Source organism: Oncorhynchus gorbuscha, unplaced genomic scaffold, assembly GCF_021184085.1.
Source record: "Oncorhynchus gorbuscha isolate QuinsamMale2020 ecotype Even-year unplaced genomic scaffold, OgorEven_v1.0 Un_scaffold_2283, whole genome shotgun sequence".
NCBI classification, from domain to species: domain Eukaryota; kingdom Metazoa; phylum Chordata; class Actinopteri; order Salmoniformes; family Salmonidae; genus Oncorhynchus; species Oncorhynchus gorbuscha.
Genome location: NW_025746837.1, coordinates 48,367 through 72,646, shown reverse-complemented (window position 1 = coordinate 72,646; position 24,280 = coordinate 48,367). Strand labels below are relative to the sequence as shown.

Sequence of the window (24,280 nt, the reverse complement as noted above, 5' to 3'; positions counted from 1 at the left end):
AATAACTGTAGTCAAAAATATAAATAGTAAAGTATACAGATACCCCAAAAAACGACTTTAGTAGTACCTTAAAGTATTTTAACTGAAGTGTTTTACACCACTGGCCCCAGGTGTGTTTCAAGCACAAGTACATTGAAATGCCTTTCTGGCCAGCTGTAACCCCAACAATGCACTGCATGCACTGTACACTCTTAGAAAAAAACTCTTAGAAAAAAGTTTGGCTTTGGCTGTCCTCATAGGAGAAACATTTTGGGTTCCAGGTAGAACTCTCAGTGGAAAGGGGTTATACCTGGAACCAAAGAACCCTTTAGGTACTAGATAGCACTTGTTTTTCTAAGAGTGTACCCACGTTAAATACGTCGTATTAAAAATCAACTTACAATCAATCCTGACCTCTTCTTTGCACACACCATCCCACATAGTCCACAGATGAGAAACTGGATAGAAATAAGAAGTTATACCCTCCCTCCTATTAACAATAGAGGTAATAATATTGCAAATGTAAATGATTTGACTTACACACATTCCGCTCCATATAGGAGAGGCATCCCCCAGCTGCAGCTTGTGAACCGACCGGACTCGGATGATGCCGAACACCCCGAGGGCGATGCTGGACGCACCGAGCCCCATCTCTAACACCGACAGTACCACCAGACTCCAGATGTTACATCCTCTGTCCGGCATCACTCATTCCTTCACAGCGGGTCATTCAAGAGGTGGTGCTGGTCACCCCTCGAACCACCCAAAAAGCAGCGAGTATTGTTTTTGCGCAAAAAGCATTAATCCATTAATCAAAATTACGCAGGTGGACTTTTGCGCGAGGGAATGTTTTCTATCCAGTAACCAGCAAGTGATCCATCATGTAAGGGCTACTTACACGTTCCCTCTGACAAATAATCCACTGTTAGACTTTATAAGGTATTCTAAATTATATATTGTCATAGACTACATGGATTTATCAGGATTTGCTCTGGACTGCTCGTATGCGTGTTTGATCTACTGTAAAACAGACACGCGTCATTCTTGCCAGTTGCCACCCTCTCAAAACTTTTCTTGCCCACAGCTGCAGTGCTCGCGAGTCACGTGACTTCCTTGACGTCTTATAGCGCTCATGTGTGCAGTTTATATACATGAGGGTGATTTAAGGTAACTAGCTAGTAAGATTATATAACTAACGAATCCCATGAATTGCCCCTAAGGAGATAAAAAATAGTCATCTTAAATTAAACACCCAATCAATGCATAATGCATAGGCTAATTCACAATACATACAACTTGATATGTTTGATAATTGCATTTAGAAAATGAGTGTAATTTGTTTTAAGAAGAAAGTTATTGTCAATTGTATAGCTTGTATGGTCCAATGTTACAGTATATAGCTGAATGAATCCATTTTTGAATTTATTTTGTGCACATTATTACATATTATAAACTGGGTGGTTCAAGCCCTGAATGCTGATTGGCTGAAAGCCGTGGTAAATCAGACCATATACCATGGGTATCACAAACATGTATTTATGCTGTTCTGATTACGTTGGTAGCAATAGCAATAAGGCACCTTGGGGTTTGCCAATATACCACGGCTAAGGGCTGTATCCAGGCCCTCCGCGTTGCGTCATGTTTAAGAACAGCCCTTAGCTGTGTTATATTGGCCATATACCACACCCCTCGGGCCTTATTGCTTAATTATATTTAAACTGTAGTGTTAAAAAACAAATATGTCATTATGAAGTATATGTAGTAGAATGACTTCCTGTGTAGTATAAGACCCAGTAACATGTTGTAGGGCTGGTTTCCCAGACACGGATTAAGCCTGGACCTGGACTAAAACATTTGAATCCAAGAATAAGCATAATCTGTGTCCAGGAAACCAATCCTTAAATGTTGCATAATAATTGACAAACCCTTCCAACCTGATCCTTTACTCCAAGCCCTGGAGAACAACTCAGTCTGACATAGTAAGAGGCTGGCTATTTTTAGCACCTGCCACGATATAACATGAACACTTCCCTCTACAGAGGCAGACATTGATGTTCACACTGCTAAACCCTACAGACCTACTCTCTGAATGAGATAACTCTCCATGATCAGTGTGTGCATTTAACATTACTCTCTGAATGAGATAACACTACTCTCTGAATGGGATAACACTTCTCTCTGAATGGGATAACACTACTCTCTGAATGAGATAACACTACTCTCTGAATGGGATAACACTTCTCTCTGAATGGGATAACACTTCTCTCTGAGTGAGATAACACTACTCTCTGAATGGGATACCACTACTCTCTGAATGGGATAACACTTCTCTCTGAGTGAGATAACACTACTCTCTGAGTGAGAACACTTCTCTCTGAGTGAGATAACACTACTCTCTGAATTGAGATAACACTACTCTCTGAATGGGATAACACTACTCTCTGAATGGGATAACACTACTCTCTGAATGGGATAACACTACTCTCTGAATGGGATAACACTACTCTCTGAATGGGATAACACTACTCTCTGAATGGGATAACACTTCTCTCTGAATGGGATAACACTACTCTCTGAGTGAGATAACACTACTCTCTGAATGGGATAACACTTCTCTCTGAGTGAGATAACACTACTCTCTGAGTGAGATAACACTTCTCTCTGAGTGAGATAACACTACTCTCTGAATGAGATAACACTACTCTCTGAATGGGATAACACTACTCTCTGAATGGGATAACACTACTCTCTGAATGGGATAACACTACTCTCTGAATGGGATAACACTACTCTCTGAATGGGATAACACTACTCTCTGAATGGGATAACACTACTCTCTGAATGGGATAACACTACTCTCTGAGTGAGATAACACTACTCTCTGAATGAGATAACACTCCATGATCAGTGTGTGCATTTAACACTACTCTCTGAATGAGATAACACTACTCTCTGAACAGGATAACACTACTCTCTGAGTGAGATAACACTACTGTCTGGGTGAGATAACACTACTGTCTGGGTGAGATAACACTACTCTCTGAGTGAGATAACACTACTCTCTGGGTGAGATACCACTACTCTCTGAGTGAGATAACACTACTCTCTGAGTGAGATAACACTACTCTCTGAGTGAGATAACACTTCTCTCTGAGTGAGATAACACTTCTCTCTGAGTGAGATAACACTACTCTCTGGGTGAGAACACTACTCTCTGAGTGAGATAACACTACTCTCTGGGTGAGATACCACTATGCTCTGGGTGAGATAACACTACTCTCTGAGTGAGATAACACTACTCTCTGAGTGAGATAACACTACTCTCTGAGTGAGATAACACTACTCTCTGGGTGAGATAACACTACTCTCTGAGTGAGATAACACTACTCTCTGGGTGAGATAACACTACTCACTGAATGAGTTAACACTACTCTCTGAGTGAGATAACACTACTCTCTGAGTGAGATAACACTACTCTCTGAGTGAGATAACACTACTCTCTGAGTGAGATAACACTACTCTCTGAGTGAGATAACACTACTCTCTGGGTGAGATACCACTATGCTCTGGGTGAGATACCACTATGCTCTGGGTGAGATACCACTATGCTCTGAGTGAGATAACACTACTCTCTGAGTGAGATAACACTACTCTCTGAGTGAGATAACACTACTCTCTGAGTGAGATAACACTACTCTCTGAGTGAGATAACACTACTCTCTGGGTGAGATACCACTATGCTCTGGGTGAGATACCACTATGCTCTGGGTGAGATACCACTATGCTCTGAGTGAGATAACACTACTCTCTGAGTGAGATAACACTACTCTCTGAGTGAGATAACACTACTCTCTGAGTGAGATAACACTACTCTCTGAGTGAGATAACACTCCATGTTCAGTGTGTGCATTCCAAATAGAACACTTCTTTTGACCATGACCCATAGGGCACTATAAATGGAAAAGTGTGCCATTTGGGACAGAGTGTGACAGTGATTGGGAAGGCTACAGTATAAAAGGCTCCCTCAACAAAAGTACTCATATCTCATTAATCTCAAAATGCACTGCTTCATTGAATCTGAAAAGGCAGAGTGCTGGTCCATTCTTTCTGCAGGTTGGTTTTGCCTGGGGGCATTTTGAGGTTTTGCTCCTCTGGTTTCGCTGCTATGGGTGAAGTCTCTCGGGTGAATCCTCCCTTGGCTTGTTAACAATAAGCAGGCAGGCAACAGATACATTCCAGACGGTGTTCGTGTTCAGTTCACACAGACAGTCCATGTTTTTGGTGCTGACAGTCTCAGACAACCTGTTTTGTGTGTTTCTGTGTGTGTTGTTCTGTTCTTGCTCTACTGTCGATGCAAGGAAGACACCAGGAGAAAGAAGTTGTCAAGCAGCATTACTTTTTACACTTGACAAGATACAGTTTATGTTAATGCTGTTGATGTTAGTGTTGTATGAGTGTTGTATGTTGTATGTTATTGTATGATGTATAAGTGTTGTATGTTGTTGTATGAGTGTTGTATTATGTATGCATGAGTGTTGTATGTTGTTGTATGTTATTGTATGATGTATAAGTGTTGTATGTTGTTGTATGAGTGTTGTATTATGTATGCATGAGTGTTGTATGTTGTTGTATGCTGTTGTATGTGGAAGAGGATGCATCCTTTAGTCAAATTCTTGTTCCTGAAAAAGAATCAGTATTCAAAAATACAAGCTACAGTTGTACCATTTAAAAAATATATATATTTATCTGTACTATTAATACAGTGGGTCCCTTCTAAATCCTAAACGGCACCCTATTCAATACATAGTGCCCTACTATGGGCCCTGGTCAGTATTAGTGCACTATATAGGGAATAGGGTGCCATTTGGGACGCATCCTGTGTGTTTGGAAATGGCCGTCATCTTTAACTGGCCGAGCAGAGGAGACACTGTCTGATGTGGTTGATCATGTGACGTCAATGAGTAGAATGATGGTAATTTACAGTAATGCCAACATCAAAACAGGGTCATGGGGATTAGCTGTGTGTCTTATTCAACAGGCACCGATGATCTGTCACAGATTTAGGGGTCGACTCGGTACATTACAATATTTTAATTAACTCTGTAATCGACCATTAACTCTAACCTACTCTCAACATGTGCAGGAAGTTGCGTTACAGATGAGCACGATTAAAAAACAGAACGTGACAGACATGTTTCACACATTCCTTGAGCTTGAGACATGACATCATTTAAATGTAGAACAGGTTCACACGCTGTAACCTGACACCTGGGATTATGAAACATGTCAGGTGCGTTGTTTCATCTTCACAAAGGGAAGCTGCGTCCGTCTCTTCCTTCCTTTTTACTTTAAATGAAGAAAACCCTGCCACTGAAACTATATTCGATCATGTAAGCTCAGACCTAAATAAATAGACAATATATCACTGTCTCTTCCTGTATGATACTAAGAGAGTGATAGCCAGGCATGTTGACATCTCACACGTGACGATCTGTGCCGTCCCAGAGAGGAGGTGAGTGCATGTTACAGCCATTACCTCCATCATCACACTGCTCCCAGTAATGAGTAAAGAGTGTCAGAGCCAGCGCCATCTTGGAGAACAGCTCACCAGCTACAGGCAACACTACCTGCCTGGCTTCAACATGTCTAGTGAAAGGAAACCACAAAGTAACTATTACTGTACAACAATAACCTACATGGTGTTATTCTAAAGGCCCAGACCGTTAGATGAAGGGTTGAGTCAATCAATTCTGTTTGAACTTCCTGAATGACAGAAGATTATGGTGTAACGTGACATTCATTTGTACACGTTCAAATGAGACATGATGAAAGTGTTTCCTATGAAGCAGATCTCCCTGTCTATGGTGGTGACTGGTGATTGAAGGAAACTGATTATTTAAACAGATTAATCTGTTTTTTTTTGTAATAAATTGAGCAACCCGTTTCTTTATTGAAACAAGGAAGTGAATCAGAGGAATTGTCCCAGGAAGTGTGGACATGTCAATGACTAAATAGGCAGACATCCTGGCCTGTGGTGGAAATCCAGACTGACAGTAGTCTCTCTAGCCTGTCACATCAGAGAACTGTCATGACTTTGGAAGCTCAGGACGGCAGATTAGTATCTATGTTCAACCACACACTGTGGTTCTAGCTCTGCCTATGATGAAAATGTTTTAATGTTAATAGTGAGGAATAAACACTAAATGTCTCCTCTATGTTCCTCCTCTCTTCTCCTAGGAAACAGTCGGACACGAGCCAGATAACTGGACTGGATTTGGTGTCCTCCTTGTGTTACTGCCTGCTCACCCGTGCTTTAACCTCACCCGGAAAACAGGACTTCTTTGTCTTGGGTTACGTCACATTGAATGGCCATCTAATTGATCTGAACGCTGGGATTGGTTTTATTATTTTTTTAATGAACTTTTATTTAAAACTAGGCAAGTCTGTTAAGAACAAATTCTGATTTACAATGCCGGCCTACCAAGAGACAAAAGGCTTTCTACTGGGACTGGCGCTGGAATAAAAATAAAACTGTAGTACAAAACACACATCACAACAAGAGACACCACAACACTTCATAAAGAGAGACCTAAGACACAACAACATTTCATAAAGAGAGACCTAAGACACCACAAAACTTCATAAAGAGAGACCTAAGACACCACAACACTACATAAAGAGAGACCTAAGACACCACAACACTTCATAAAGAGAGACCTAAGACACCACAACACTTCATAAAGAGAGACCTAAGACACCACAACACTACATAAAGAGAGACCTAAGACACCACAACACTTCATAAAGAGAGACCTAAGACACAACAACATTTCATAAAGAGAGACCTAAGACACCACAACACTTCATAAAGAGAGACCTAAGACACCACAAAACTTCATAAAGAGAGACCTAAGACACCACAACACTTCATAAAGAGAGACCTAAGACACAACAAGATTTCATAAAGAGAGACCTAAGACACCACAAAACTTCATAAAGAGAGACCTAAGACACCACAACACTACATAAAGAGAGACCTAAGACACCACAACACTTCATTAAGAGAGACCTAAGACACAACAACATTTCATAAAGAGAGACCTAAGACACCACAACACTTCATAAAGAGAGACCTAAGACACCACAACACTTCATAAAGAGAGACCTAAGACACCACAAAACTTCATAAAGAGAGACCTAAGACACCACAACACTTCATAAAGAGAGACCTAAGACACAACAAGATTTCATAAAGAGAGACCTAAGACACCACAAAACTTCATAAAGAGAGACCTAAGACACCACAACACTACATAAAGAGAGACCTAAGACACCACAACACTTCATTAAGAGAGACCTAAGACACAACAACATTTCATAAAGAGAGACCTAAGACACCACAACACTTCATAAAGAGAGACCTAAGACACCAGAACACTTCATAAAGAGAGACCTAAGACACCACAAAACTTCATAAAGAGAGACCTAAGACACCACAACACTTCATAAAGAGAGACCTAAGACACAACAACAGGACTTAATCCCAGAGTTTTATCCATCAATCACTTGATGTTTTGCCCAGTGAGATGTAGTCTTCCCATGTATAAATGAAGTGTCACAGCTCCATAATTAATCTACACTTGATGCTGGTCCAGTAACATGTCACTGGTCCACTATCTGGATGGAATATTACCAGGATATTGAATAAGACTATTGTCTCTCTGGTCTCAACAACAGATGAACTAGAAATCACTTCAATGACAAGATATTTCACTAGTTATAATGTAACAGCCATTGTTTAAAACTATACAGAACATATTGCTTTAGGACTGTAAATGTAGCAGGAAGGAGGTACATACAGTATATTATACAGTATATCACAAAAGTGAGTACACCCCTCACATTTTTGTAAATATTTGAGTATATCTTTTCATGTGACATGAGTGCTGCATGAGTGCTGCCGGCACTGGGGAGCTACAGTTCATTGAGGGAACCATGAATGTCAACATGTACTGTGACATACTGAAGCAGAGCATGATCCCCTCCCTTCGGAGACTGGACCGCAGGGCAGTATTCCAACATGATAACGACCCCAAACACACCTCCAAGACGACCACTGCCTTGCTAAAGAAGCGGAGGGTAAAGGTGATGGACTGGCCAAACATGTCTCCAGACCTAAACCCATCTGTGGGACATCATCAAACGGAAGGTGGAGGAGTGTAAGGTCTCTAGCATCCACCAACTCCGTGATGTCGTCACGGAGGAGTGGAAGAGGACTCCAGTGGCAATCTGTGAAGCTCTGGTGAACTCCTGGAAAATGGAAAATGATGGTGGCCACACAATAGGGGTGTACTCACTTTTGTTGCCAGTGGTTTAGACATTAATGGCTGTGTGTTGAGTTATTTTGAGGGAACAGCAAATTTACACGGTTATACAAGCTGTACACTCACTACTTTACATTGTAGCAAAGTGTCATTTCTTCAGTGTTGTCACATGAAAAGATATACTCATATTTACAAAAATGGGAGGGGTGTACTCACTTTTGTGATACACTGTATATTTATTTGTTCTTCTATTTTAAGCCAGAATGTATGCAGTTATAACATTCACCTGTAATACAGAACAGAAACAGGATAGACATCCTGAGCTTCCCCGTTGCCAACGCCAACAGATAAAGACTAAAGACCATACAATGCAACTCTCAGTTGAAACCAGCTTAAATAAACAGAGGAGAGAAAGTCAAACTAAAAAGGTCAACAAGAGTAAGTCAACAGAAAATACACAGCCAGTAAATTCTAGGACAAAACTAAATCATATATAGGGTTCAAGGACAGGATTCAATCATATATAGGGTTCAAGGACAGGATTCAATCATATATAGGGTTCAAGGACAGGATTCAATCATATATAGGGTTCAAGGACAGGATTCAATCATATATAGGGTTCAAGGACAGGATTCAATCATATATAGGGTTCAAGGACAGGATTCAATTATATATAGGGTTCAAGGACAGGATTCAAATCATATATAGGGTTCAAGGACAGGATTCAATCATATATAGGGTTCAAGGACAGGATTCAATCATATATAGGGTTCAAGGACAGGATTCAATCATATATAGGGTTCAAGGACAGGATTCAATCATATATAGGGTTCAAGGACAGGATTCAATCATATAGGGTTCAAGGACAGGATTAAATTATATATAGGGTTCAAGGACAGGATTCAATCATATATAGGGTTCAAGGACAGGATTCAATTATATATAGGGTTCAAGGACAGGATTCAATTATATATAGGGTTCAAGGACAGGATTCAATCATATATAGGGTTCAAGGACAGGATTCAATCATATATAGGGTTCAAGGACAGGATTCAATTATATATAGGGTTCAAGGACAGGATCCAATCATATATAGGGTTCAAGGACAGGATTCAATCATATATAGGGTTCAAGGACAGGATTCAATCATATATAGGGTTCAAGGACAGGATTTATTGCTTATAAACTGGGGAGTTAGGATTGGGAGTTTCAGATGAATTTCAGCTTCAGGTCTTTTAACTGAAGAATTTCCTCTGCGTATACAATCTGTCTGTACAGAGAATGTGATCTAGGCCTATGTAATTAAAGTGTTATTGCCATGGTAAATCAAGTCGTTTCAATCATCCCCCTCTATGAACAGACTTCAGTATTAGGGTCAATGCAAGTCCCTAACGGAAACCAAATATTCTCATTTATCTTTAACTGAACGGATGTGACATGTTCGAGACCAAAGTGAACCGCATGACACTACTCGTAGTATCTTGTCACATTATTACACTACCCACAATGCAAGACACAGACCCTTACTGCTCACTACCCCTGCTACTCTTACAATACATGTGATTCACAACCTGGTGATGAACTAGAACATAAATAATTGATCTTCTTCTCAATTAACTACTTTAGTTGACAATTCATTTAAATAGTTATATATTACTTATCTGTCAAAATGTAAGTGATATTAATTCATACTTCATACACACCAGGTCACCATTTCAGTTGTAAATCAACATTGTGAAATATTATATTTCAGAAAAATCACAACAAGGTTGTTTTACATTATATTACATATTTAAAATATATTTTAACATAATATGCTATTTTCAAGTAGACAAAACTAAATGCACTGAAAAAGGTTTGAGTGTATGGGCTTAAGACACTGTTAAAAAATAGCAATCTGAATACTGAGGATTGGATCTGGCAGATAAAACAAATGTAATCCCTTCCAACCTTAACCAGAATTAGCGTAAATACAGCTAAAATAAACGTAAATACATGTAAAATGTAATGAAAAACCAGGGGTATTTCATGTAACATTGTAACATCAAATATAAAGGTATAAAACTGTGTGACAACTGGAAGTGCTAACTCTACTGTATGTTGCCTTACTATTCATGTCAAATCAATAACAAGCGCTATCACATAGTGTCTAACAGAAAAACACAAAAGTAACAGACCTCAATATAGTTTCTGCTGTTTTGTCTTAAGAAATGATGTCAAAGGAAGCAGATATCTGTTAGACAAATTATCCAAACGAAGCCTTTATAAAACCCATGTAAAGATACATATGGTTAATATGGCTGAGATATATGTTCGTTTGCATCCTGTGTAACAGAATCTGTCCATACACTGGTTCTGGCTTTGTATGAACAAAATCTAGCAATATAGTTTAAGTGTCTAGCCACAATGAATAATTAAATATAGCTATAATTATGTTTACGACATGAACTGAACTCTAAGAAGAAACTCTGACAAAGTGGGCAAAGACACGGCACAATACAAGAACAAGAGCAAACATTGACTTCATCTTCGCCTCCCCCTCTGCATCGTAACAAGGACCTCCGTATTCAAAGATAGTGGGAACTGCAGTAAGCTTGATCGAAGGGCCTCTGTGGCCTCAGTTCTACAGTTGTTACCCATTTGAGCTCTCCAGCGTGCTCATTCTTCTCCTCAGTGGGGTTCTATGGTTTGGGGAAGGCTGAGACCCTGAGGATCTCCAGACAGTTGACTGCGATTAGCGCTCCGGTCAGCTGCCTCCACTGTCTGGTGATTGGGCTCTTCATCTTGTCCAGGGCCAGGTGGAGGTCCTGGATCATGTCCTGGTAGCCCTCTCCGTACAGCTGGCTCCATGAGTACAGGAAGTCATAGGCAGGTTTCCACATAGACTACAATAGAGAGAGGAGGATCCACAAGTTCAGTTCAGTTGATAGATTGTCGAACTATCAACTAACTATCAAATCAGAGTTTATTCGTCATATGCACAGGATACAGGAGGGTGTAAATGGTACAATGAAGGCAGTGGAAATAAATCTACAGCCCATCTATAATGGACTATACAAATAAAAGTATTGGTACAGCCTCCCTAATTGTTGTCTGTTGATCCAATGAGATCATGAAGGGATGATCTCCTAAGAACAACATATTTTCCTAAATAGAACAAATAAAAGTCAAATGAACTAACCACGGCGCTAACTTCTCCACTCTTCCCCCGGTGTGGTGCCTCGTAAGCAGCGATCTGAGCACTGGAGAGTTTCCCCAGCCTCTCAGCGAGCTCCCTCCACCTGATACCCAGCTCCACCGCTGTGGACAGGATGACTGTGTTCTGGATCAGATGAGCCACTAGAGCCTGAGAGTCCATCTTCAACAGACCCTAGGATGGAAAAAGCAACATACAAAACACTTACTTGAAATGCAACAAATGAAGCGCAATTGGAAAAGAGAAAAGGTCATTCAAAACAAAGGTCAAGCTGGTTTGAAGATTCTTCTCTAAACCGGAATACTATCAAACATGCCCCGTCCTTTCTACACTTACGATCATGAGCTTGTGCTGGAACTTCTTCTTGCTGTTCTCAGTGTGGCAGTCCTCCTTCAGTTTCTCCAGCACGCAGGCCACCTTCTCGGTCTCTGTTTCAGCATGTCTCCGTGTGATTGTGTCCAGCAACAAGTTTGAGTAGCCCAGGGCATCAGCGAAGCCCCTCCAGCTGAGGATGTGTTCAGTCACCAGTGTCTGGATGTCTGAGTAGATGTAGGTGAGCTTCTTGAACGGCAGTGCCATGTTGTCCAAGAGGGTCTCGGTGGTGAAGTCAGTGCCGTTGAAGTCGATCACTTGGTCTCGGGTGATGAGCTTGACGTTCTTGCAATGGACCAGGCCGGTCCTGCCTCGGATGAAGCCGATGTACCACTCCTTGACTTTGGACTGGCCCACCGACCTCACGGTCTCTCTGGAGAGGAGAGCCACGGTGTCACCCTTGAAGTACTCCAGGAGGTACTCCACTCGCGGTTGACGGAGCACTGACTTCAGTGCCACCCCGTAACACTGCACCTTCACAGGTCTGGTCCAGAATTTGGGGAACTCTGGGACGGATTCCTCCGGTATAGATAGCGATTGACACATTTTGTTTCGCATGGGATCTCGCTTTTCAGAGCGAATAGGTGCCGCTGCAGGGGAAGACACCTGGAACTCTGCTACTGTGACACTGTTTGAATCCCTCACCTGGAGGCATAGTTTAAAGGAATCCATCTCCCCATTGCCCATCTTGGCCAGCTCAAGAGGCAGGTGAATGACTTTACCCAGTTTGAGTAGCCCTTGTTTCACTTCTTTCCTTTTATCCTGGGCTTTGACTTCGAACTTTGACGTTATGATGGAAGTCACAATGTGTAGGTCATTCAGTCTCTCTGGGCTAAACTGGTGCTTCTCCCAGAGCTGTAGCACCAGGGGGGGCAAGTTTCTGTTGCTCCTGTGGATATCTGAGAACGGAAGCCTCGGTGGAACGTTATCGTGGCAAGAGACGACCACGACCACTTTGAAAGATGGATGGATATACTTTGGGCCATAAACGGCGACGGTGACTTGACGATCCAGGTAATCCCAAACGGATGTAGCAGGGGGCTGGATAACCGAGGCCTCTGCGGCTACAATAACATAGAAATTAGACTTTAAGTCTGGAAGATTCATCTGCATGATGTTCTTGTAAATGTAACAGTCCTTGACTTTCTGATAAGGTCCCTCTCTCTTGTTGGACACTAGTCCCACAAATGTGGTCATGACCTGACTTATCGGATCCTTCTTGACCTCCGCGACCATTTTCATTTCCAGCGTGATGGATTCCTTTCCGCTCGTGTTGCTGAGACTCACCTCCAGGAGCGGACTCACGGTTGTCATGTAGTTGTTATTCAGCCCGTGAGGGGGCTCCAGGATGGCTTTCAGTGCAACCTCCTGAACCTCCCCAGCAGGAACATGGCCCTCTGGGATATGGGCGGTAATATCAGAGTCTGGTAACTGTAGTGACCCTCCGCTGTGACCTATCTTGCAGACTATCTGAGAGTCGGTGGCTTGGGTCTGGGCCCATCCAGGACTCTGACTCATCAGGCCTAGGTCAAGACATGACCTCGTTAGCTGCCTGTGACTCAACCAGGCCATTTTGTAAGCCTCCCGGTCATTTTTCAACCACTCAAAATCTGCATTCAGAAATGGGCCTGCTGACAATTTGAGGCCGTTTTCCCTTTTCGGTTCCTTTCTCTCCTGGTCGCCGAGAATATCCGAGGCACTCCTCCATCTCCCTGATTGTCTTATGCTCTTTTGCTTCGTATCCGCAAAATGGGCAAAGTTTGTTTCGTCCGAAGATGTGCTACTGGCGTCAAAGTTCTCACTGTCAAACAGAGTCGAAGGTTCATCTTTCTGTACTGATAGATCAGCGTTGCTTAATGTTTTGTCATTGTTTGTGTGTAAAATGTCATCTAAAAACGGATTGGACATAGACAGTTTGTTCCAGAATGGATTTGTGGTTTGACTTCCATGTTTGACCTCCGGCTGCAACACAGGCCACTCTGAATGTTTTGTCACTTGATTTATTATGTAACTACTCCCTGTGAAAATACAAAATATCTGTGTCAAATCAAAGCCTTACATACTAATATAAAACATACATATGAGAGCATGGTAAAATCACACAGAATGGGCTTCAATACTGGTTGTTGCTCTTTAAAGAGGCATTATTTTAAATGAGGGTACCACTCAAAGGAGATACTGTACAAAACACATAATGCAATCCTCTATTTGAAACTGTTTCATAACCAGGGTTGCAAACATCTAGTAACTTTCCCAAGACTACCAGGCTTCCCAAAAATCCAGTTTCTGGATTTCCTGCTTATTCTCTCCTGATTCTGTGAATCTTCCAACTGGAATCTCTGGAAAACCTGGGAAAGTTACCCAATTTTTGTAAACCTATTAATGACATCTAGTTCAAAGACAATATATTTCATAAACGTTAGAGTAAGCTACCATTTAAATTGTTGATGTTCAGCGTTCCAGTGTCCTCTAGATCAATCAACGTCCCTTCAGATTTGCTCCTAATGAGACTTCCTTGGCGACGAAATGACTTTGCTCTGACAGCTGCCATCTTTACATCTGTAAACATTAAGATTCATAAGTTACATACACAATTACTACACCTCAAATTGCAATCAGTTGGCATAATAATATAGAGTACACAGTATAACCTATATAATATTTTTCAGAATTCGGAGGGTTGCCGTGGCTCGAATTCGGGTCCAGCGGCTGTCAAGCCAAGACATTAACAGTTATGCCAAGAGGTCCGAACCACTTGACAAGGTCGCTAGGTGTCGAGTTAAGGTCGCTAAAATATATTGGCCAATGTTATATGTTTTCTACCCTGGCTGTTTATTCTATAAAACGTGGCTACAAACATGATAGTTTAATAATACGGATAAAGTAGCCTACAGTGGAATCTAAAAAAAGCCCATGAAAACACAGAGAAACAACATATCTAGATAGGCCTAGTTTCTTTTGTTTACCTAAAGTTGTTTTGTGGTGCCGTAGTAGGGCTGGCCGATATCTCAAATTCATATTTTTGGGCCCGATTGCCCAGCCCTATGCCATTGTTAGTCATTTTCCTCCACACTGGTTCACACCTGAGATTCTTTACCTGGGGCTACCTGTGGGATTAGTTTGAGGTAACCTATTTTACAGAGAATAAAACATGAATTCATTCAGGCTGTAATTTGTTTGGGTAAAGGGATACTTCTTATCATTCATGTATACCCTATGTTGCTGTCGCAGTGTGTCAGTAATAATTAATTTGGGTTGTACACGAGTGCACACAAACAGGTTGCTCTTGTCTGGGATTCAACAATCAGTTATTCCGCAAAGCCGATTCTTGAATGTGTGGGTGGTTGGGTGGGTAGCCAAATCTCCTGTCGAATTTCACCTTCGCGTTATCTCGAAATACAGAAGCCTTGTTCAGGCGCACCTGTTGGATAGTCTGCCGTATCGTTGAGAAAATATATAGAGACAGAGCTAGCTGTGAATAAACCATCATCATCGACAAACCATCATCAACATTTGGCTACATACAGTATGACTACTGTAATAGTTGTTTTTTCACATGTAGAAATGCTGCTCCTCTGTCTATGCCAGATTGACAAAAATACTGTTTCCGCAGTCAACAGGTGTATTACAAACGCTCGCTTGTGCGCTTCAACTACGGTAAACCAGTGGCTATGTAGTTCTGTAAGATGAAATATATATATAATAATACATAAATAAATATATAGCGTCGATGTCAAACTTTCAAACACAAGATAGACCTACCTGTACTATGTTCATACAAATGTTATGATTCCGTTCAGCTACTAGATTTGCACACTTGCCTACAATTTCCAGCGTCGGTAAGAAGAGCAGAAATATTATAATAATACTTACTTACCATGTCTCGTCAAACTGTGTATCAGAGATGTCGGGGAATCTCACTTTTGATCCATGGTAATAAGGTTTCCGCCATAGCCTTATTTAGACACTAACCAAATCATATCTTTACACCTTCACGCCACAACTCTCGGCTTCTGTTTGCTTTGAAACTACAAGCATTCCGGGACTAGTAGTTCAAAACAATGAGGCTACTCTTCAAATGAGCTGGTTTAACTTTATTATAAAACTACAATATCCGTAATGCAATCCTGTATTTACGCAAAGAGTGTTGCAACACCTGAAACTGCAGCAGAAACTAGGTCGGTTTAGTGTTCTGTCATTTCGGTAGAGATACTTTTTTTTTCTCCCGCGGATGCAATTATGTGAAGGGCAGACAGTTCAATTACAAAATTGGCTCATCATGCATAATCATTTAAGCTATTATAAATAATGGGTCATAATAACACATGTATAAGCTATTTACTAATTGCTTTAAACAAAGAGTTTTGATTAGAAGTTATATATTGTGTTACTCAATTAGTGCATTTAGTGTATGTGTTTGGACATACCTACTCACTCAAGGGTTTTTCTTAATTTTTTACTATTTTCTACATTGTAGATTAATAGTGAAGACATCAAAACTATGAAATAACACAAATGGAATCATGTAGTAACCCCAAAAGTGTTAAACAAATCAAAATATATTTGAGATTTGAGATTCTACAAATGATTCTTTACCAAATAGGGCTATCTTCTGTATACCACCCTTACCTTGTCAAAACACAACTGGTTGCCTCAAACACATTAAGAAGGAAATAAATTCCACAAATTAACCTTTAAAAAGTCACACCCATCAATTGAAATGCATTCCAGGTGACTACCTCATGAAGCTGGTTGAGAGAATGCCAAGCGTGTGCAAAGCTGTCATCAAGGCAAAGAGTGGCTACTTTGAAGAATCTCAAATATAAAATATATTTTGATTAGTTTAACACTTATTTTGGTTACAACATGATTCCATATTTGTTTTTTCATAGTTTTGATGGCTTTACTATTATTACACATGGTAGAAAATAGTAAAAATAAAGAAAAACCCTTGAATGAGTTGGTGTGTCCAAACTTTTGGCTGGTACTGTATGTGAATAACATTGTGATCCTCTCTCTTAGTATAAACGTGGGTGTTTCTTCCAGCCAATGCCATACAACTCTCCTTCCGTGGCCTCCAATTGCTCTTAAATACAAGTAAAACTAAATGCATGCTCTTCAACCGATCGCTGCCTGCACCTGCCCGCCTGTCCAACATCACTACTCTGGACGGCTCTGACTTAGAATACGTGGACAACTACAAATACCTAGGTGTCTGGTTAGACTGTAAACTCTCTTTCCAGACCCACATCAAACATCTCCAATCCAAAGTTAAATCTAGAATTGGCTTCCTATTTCGCAACAAAGCATCCTTCACTCATGCTGCCAAACATACCCTTGTAAAACTGACCATCCTACCAATCCTCGACTTCGGCGATGTCATTTACAAAATAGCCTCCAACACTCTACTCAGCAAACTGGATGCAGTCTATCACAGTGCCATCCGTTTTGTCCCCAAAGCCCCATATACTACCCACCATTGCGACCTGTACGCTCTCGTTGGCTGGCCCTCGCTTCATACTCGTCGCCAAACCCACTGGCTCCATGTCATCTACAAGACCCTGCTAGGTAAAGTCCCCCCTTATCTCAGCTCGCTGGTCACCATAGCATCACCCACCTGTAGCACGCGCTCCAGCAGGTATATCTCTCTGGTCACCCCCAAAACCAATTATTTCTTTGGTCGCCTCTCCGTCCAGTTCTCTGCTGCCAATGACTGGAACGAACTACAAAAATCTCTGAAACTGGAAACACTTATCTCCCTCACTAGCTTTAAGCATCAGCTGTCAGAGCAGCTCACATATTACTGCACCTGTACATAGCCCACCTATAATTTAGCCCAAACAACTACCTCTTTCCCTACTGAATTGATTTTATTTTATTTATTTATTTATTTGGTTCCTTTGCACCCCAAAATTGTTATTTCTACTTTGCACATTCTTCCACTGCAAATCTACCATTCCAGTGTTTTACTTGCTATATTGTATTTACTTTGCCACCATGGCCTTTTTTTTGCCTTTACCTTCCTTATCTCACCTCATTTGCTCACATCGTATATAGACTTGTTTCTACTGTATTATTGACTGTATGTTTGTTTTACTCCATGTGTAACTCTGTGTCGTTGTATGTGTCGAACTGCTTTGCTTTATCCTGGCCAGGTCGCAATTGTAAATGAGAACTTCTTCTCAACTTGCCTACCTGGTTAAATAAAGATGAAATACAAATATTTTTAAAAACTATATTTTAAAAAAAGCACACCATATGTTTGTGGTGTTGAGTTTGCACTCATATATCTTGTCTAAACTCAATATGCAAACCCAATATGCAAACTCAATATGCAAACTCAATATCCAAACCCAATATGCAAACTCAATATGCAAACTCAATATCCAAACCCAATGTCCAAAATCAATGAAAAGTTGATGTGGATGAATTGTGGCCAGAACCACTATTATTGTGGCCTGAGCCGGTGTGGTGTTGTGTTGACCTTGGTCTCTGAAAGTAGCTGGTGTTGGAGGAATGCGACTAAGCGCTCCTGAGTAGATTATGAATGTTCATTTTCTATGGGGAAAAGGTGGTCATACAGCACCTATTTAAAACTCTGGGTAACACATACAATTATTGTGAAAGGCAAAATGCAAATAAAACTTCACTTACAGATTAAGGTTATGCCCTTTTGGTGCTCAAACCTCAAATTAAAACTTTTTTTGATAAAACATGATTGATCAAATATTTCAGTATTGTACATATATATCATACCCCTGAAACTGGTACTGTAGTAGTCGATGCTTAGGACAACTCTACTGACAATGACTTGAAAGAAGTGAGACAGATATGCCTCTTACTGGTCATCCTTAAACAAACTTGCATCACAATGCTGGTTAGATGCTACGCTGTTGAGAAAGTTGACTAAAGTCTGCTCTCTAGTGGTGCTCTTAAAGTGTTGTTGTGCCAGGATAACAATTTACTAGATGACTGACTGAATGTACATTGAGTGAAAACGTCTTTCCCCTCATATAGAGCCTCGCTACTCAAAAATGAGACATGGACATCATCATAAGGCCCGTTTATAACTGCCACAAACATGCATCCTTTGTCCTGATCTTGTCCCAATCTTATCCGTTTACACTTATAAAATCTGATCAAAATCAGTTCATAATGCATCTGTTAATCATCTAGACATGTCTAAAAATGTGGCCACAATCTGAATAGATCAAGACAAGGGACGCATGTGGAAAGTAGCAATATGTGAATCACTTTGTATTAAAGGGATAGTTCACCCAAATTACAACATTACTTACATCAGTGGTTCCCTACCAGGTCTACTTGGACCGCTACGGGTACTTGACCTACACACAGAGGGTACTTGAGAAGACTCACCATAGGCCTACTGGTAAATAGCACATGAGGGGCTCCTTCAGGGGCACTCCGAGCAGAGCTAAATTAAATTGGTGGAACAGTAACCAAAAAAGGGTGAGAACCACTGGAAGTCATCTATTAGCCAGAAGAGACTGTATTCAGCATTTCAAATATTTTTTAACTGTTAACTTTGGGGCAGCAGCATGTTCGAATTGCATGAAGATATTTTACCCAAATTATAACATTAGACGATTCATTGCCCTGAAAGCAGTCTATGGGCTAGAAGAGACTATAATTATTATATATTTTTTACTTCACAACTGCCACTAACTGCGAACTTCAGACCAGCAACATGTATGAATACATGTCTAAACCGGCTAGGATGGAAAGAAGTACTGTACCAGTCAAAGGTTTGGACACACCTACTCCTTCAAGGGCTTTTATTTTTACTATTTTCTACATTGTACAATAATAGTGAAGACATCACAACTATGAAATAACACATATAGAATCATGTAGTAACCAAAAAGGTGTTAAACAAATCAAAATAGATTTTAGATTTTAGATTCTTCAAAGTTGGCACCCTTTGCCTTGATGACAGTTTTGCACACTCTTGGCATTCTCTCAAACAAGTTCACCTGGAATGTTTTTCTAACAGTCTTGAAGGAGGTCTCACATATACTGAGCACTTATTGGCTGCTTTTCCTTCACTCTGCGGTCCAACTCATCCCAAACCATCTCAATTGGGTTGCAGTCAGGTGATTGTGGAGACCATGTCATCTGATGCAGCACTCCATCACTCTCCTTCTTGGTCAAATAGCCCTTACACAGCCTGGAGGTGTGTTGGGTCATTGTCCTGTTGAAAAACAAATGATAGTCCCACTAAGCACAATCCAGATGGGATGGAGTATCGCTGCAGAATACTGTGGCAGCCATGCTGGTTAAGTGTGCCTTGAATACTAAATAAATCACAGACAGTGTCACCAGCAAAGCACCCCCACACCATCACACCTCCTCCTCCATGCTTCACAGTCGGAACCACATATGCGATGTCATCCGTTCACATACTCTGCGTCTCACAAAGACACAGCAGTTGGACCCAAAAATCTCACATTTGGACTCATCAGACCAAAGAACAGATTTCCACCAGACTAATGTCCATTGCTCATGTTTCTTGGCCCAAGCAAGTCTTGTCATGCCCTGATCTGTTTCATCTGTGTCGCCCATCTTTCCCATTATCCCCGTGTATTTATACCTGTGTTCTCTGTTTGTCTCTATGTAAACTGGAAACCACATATCCCGAGACTGAAAAACAGCTTCTATCTCAAGGCCATCAGACTGTTAAACAGCCACCACTAACATTGAGTGTCTGCTGCCAACATACTGACTCAACTCGAGCCACTTTAGTAATGGAAATTTATGGAAATGTATGTTTAAAAAATGTATCACTAGCCACTTTAAACAATGCCACTTAATATAATGTTTACATACCTTACATTACTCATCTCATATGTATATGTATATACTGTACTCTATATCATCTACTGCATATTGCCATTTTATGTAATACATGTATCACTAGCCACTTTAAACTATGCCACTTTATGTTTATGTACCCTACATTACTCATCTCATATGAATATAGTGTACTCTATACCATCTACTGCATCTTGCCTATGCCGTTCTATACCATCACTCATTCATATATCTTTATGTACATATTATTTATCCCTTTACACGTGTGTATAACAGTAACAATGGTGGCCCTCTTGAAGCATGTGGGAACAGCAGACTGGGATAAGGATTGATTGAATATGTCCGTAAACACACCAACCAGCTGGTCTGCGCATGCTCTGAGGACTCGGCTGGGGATGCCGCCTGGGCCTGCAGCCTTGTGAGGGTTAACACGTTTAAATGTTTTACTCACGTCGGCTGCAGTGAAGGAAAGTCCACAGGTTTTGGTAGCGGGCTGTGTCAGTGGCCCGCTACCATCCTGCTGTGGGGCACCCACTCGGGGGCCAATGATAACTTTATGTATGTTACCCTGGCGTCTGAGCTGGGCATACCACTCAACCCCTCTACATTCCCATGGATGTTAGAGCGCTGGACATGCGCTCCATAGGCCGGGTCACCCACCATACCACCCCCATCAACCTACAAGTGTCAGGGAACCACAGTTCCAGTGGTATTGGGATTCTTTTGGCTCCAGCGACACAATCTTTCTATTGACTTGCCCCGGACCTCTTCGCCATTTCCGCGGATTACACCCCAGGATCCGAGACCATTCTCCCATGCTCCAAGATCATTAGCCCCTCTGCTGTTCGTCTTCTGTTGCCCCGTACCCTCTGTATACATCCTACTTTTCATATATCTTGAGTTAAACCCATGTCTCACAGCCCTTTGTCGCCTGTTTATGGGTCTCATCTCTGAGTTCCAACGCCAGAACCCTGGGTCAACCAGGTATGTGCCCAAGTAGGACGCCAGGGGGCGCCCCTAGGGGGGGGGGGTACTGTCACACCCTGATCTGTTTCACCTGTCTTGGTGTTTGTCTCCACCCTCCTCCACGTGTCGCCCATCTTTCCCATTATCCCCTGTGTATTTATACCTGTGTTCTCTGTTTGTCTGTTGCCAGTTTGTTTTCCTGCCTGCCCTGACCCTGAGACTGCCTTGTGTTCTGGACCCTTACACTCTCTCTGTATTATTGACCCTTGCCTGCCTTGCCCTGTCATTTGCCTGCCCCTGTTTAAGGAATAAACTTTTGTTTCTTCAAAACTGTCTGCATCTGGGTTATAGCTTAAATGTGATAAGTCTCTTCAATTTGGTGTACTTTAGTATTGGTTTCTTTGCAGCAATTCGATCATGAAGTCTTTATTCACGCAGTCAATAAACCTTTTTATTTTATTTATTTTACCTTTATTTAACCAGGCAAGTCAGTTAAGAACAAATTCTTATTTTCAATGACGGCCTAGGAACAGTGGGTTAACTGCCTGTTCAGGGGCAGAACGACAGATTTGTACCTTGAGTATGTGTCCAAACTTGACTGCTCCTGCACGTGGCTGTAACGTGTACGCTAAGATTCGGGAAGCAAGTACAGGTAGTGAATTTAATAAATAACGTAACAAAACATGAAATACGATTAGTGTAGACATGAAACAAAATCAGAATCAATAACGTCTGGGGAAAGAACCAAAGGGAGTGACAGATATAGGGAAGGTAATCAGGAAGGTGATGGAGTCCAGGTGAGTCTCATGAGCGGGATAAGACGTGACAGTGGCAAGGGGTTAAGCCCTCTCACCTGGTTAAAATTTAAAAGTGTGTACAGATGTAGAATCTTAATTTTACCTATACTGTCACAGCAAAATAAGGATTTAAACGTTTAGGCCATACATTCTGAGCAACAAAAGAGTGATCAAATTAAGATCCTACACCTGTAGATTATATCAGTGGGCCTGTTTACCTCCAGGGAACCTGGTGGATGCAGGTTCCTGGTGCTTCAAATGCCATAGCAGGTTCATTTAATGTGAAGAAAGTTCATTTACTGTGGGCTATGTTAGGCCTACACATGTGTAGGCTAGTATTGACTCTCACAGTACAGTACATTTACATTTTACATTTAAGTCATTTAGCAGACGCTCTTATCCAGTATGTTCATATTTTAAGCTACACTGATTCACAAACAATTGATATGCAAACATTCATTGTGATATAAAAAGGTCTTTACTTCTTATGCTTTTCCAAATGTTGCATTTGAATGCAATATGAACACAGCATCTACTGTCCATGGGCTTCAATTAAGCCTTAACAGTTACATTTTGTCTAGAGTGGGACCAACAGTTGTTGAGAACATAGTTAGCCTGGACCCTTTCTCTAGACTAAACAGTAAGGTAGTAGTTTATGTAATTCCATCTGGAATTAATGGTTATACAAGCCAGTATGTTCAGAGTTCATACATGTTGAACAATACAGTTCTCCAAATACTCAGACAAACCTGTTTTTTCTAGATAGCATCTCATGCATTGTAGATAGCATCTTCTGCATTCTCGCCATGACCTGTGCATTATTCAAACACACGCACACATCAGGTACATGTATATCTTAGTGCCGAAACCAGATCATACTGTAGTTCCTCAACAACATGGTGTTAGGAGAGTTCATTTATCTTAAGTAGCACGATCACTAACATGTCATGAAAGTAATGACATTTTCATGAGATGCGCAATTAAGTAGAGGACAAAATCAGTACGGAAAATCAGATCCATGTCAGGTTGATGAATCTGACTTCATCACTGGGTCGAGATTGTTAATATTAATACAATTAAACATTTAAATGCTCATTCAAATTAAAGTCTTGGTCCAGATATTATTCTGGACATAAAATAACAAGAAACAAGATTCTTAGGTTGGCATCTAATTTAATCATTTTATTCTGAAAACGAAAAACATTGTTGTCTGATGGGAGACTATCTGCTAGTAAGAGTGGTCTTATTCCACTTATAAGGATTATATTTATTCCTCTTTTACTGATATGTGATGGGATGAATGTATGAAGTACGACATTACCATTGGCTTTGAGGGGCCAGTGTTTTGGCAACCACAGTCCTGAAGAAGACCCATTGTGGGGACAAACATGATCATCCTAATATTCAAACATTGTATTGATCCTCATAATATTCGGACATTGGTATGATTAGCCTAATATTAAGACATGTTATTGATCATCCTAATGTTTTAACATGGTGGGGTGGCAGTTAGCCCAGTGGTTAGAGTGTTGAACTTGTAACCAAAAGGTTGCTAGATCAAATCCTGAGCTGACAAGCTAAAAATCTGTTGTTCTACCCCTGAACAAGGCAAATAAACCCACTGTTCCTAGGCAATCATTGAAAATAAGAATTTGTTCTTAACTGACTTGTCTAATTAAATAAAGGTAAAAAAATAAGTGGAATATTCAAGCAGGTTGTCAATTACCCTAATATTCACCTGGCAGGCCATGGCAAATATAATTTCAATGAATGCATCATGCCATTAGAACAATGGTACAAATGTGTATGCTGAA

The 24,280-nt window shown here is 40.8% G+C and overlaps 1 protein-coding gene across 2 annotated transcripts; it reads right to left on the bottom strand.

Annotated features, from left to right (window-relative positions):
* Positions 1 to 10,649: 10,649 nt before the first annotated feature.
* Positions 10,650 to 15,959, bottom strand: LOC124025553 (metastasis-associated in colon cancer protein 1-like). 2 transcript variants are annotated; one of them, XM_046338937.1, is made up of 5 exons: positions 15,745 to 15,959; positions 14,305 to 14,430; positions 11,836 to 13,889; positions 11,485 to 11,673; positions 10,650 to 11,188 (listed from the first exon to the last, which is right to left on the bottom strand). In XM_046338937.1, exons 1-5 carry the CDS (start codon positions 15,749 to 15,751, stop codon positions 10,985 to 10,987), a joined length of 2,580 nt encoding a protein of 859 aa, XP_046194893.1. In that variant the 5' UTR covers positions 15,752 to 15,959; the 3' UTR covers positions 10,650 to 10,984. The 2 variants fall into 2 exon arrangements, with proteins under 2 accessions (XP_046194893.1, XP_046194894.1); XM_046338938.1 differs by having other exon boundaries at positions 15,749 to 15,957.
* Positions 15,960 to 24,280: the final 8,321 nt, after the last annotated feature.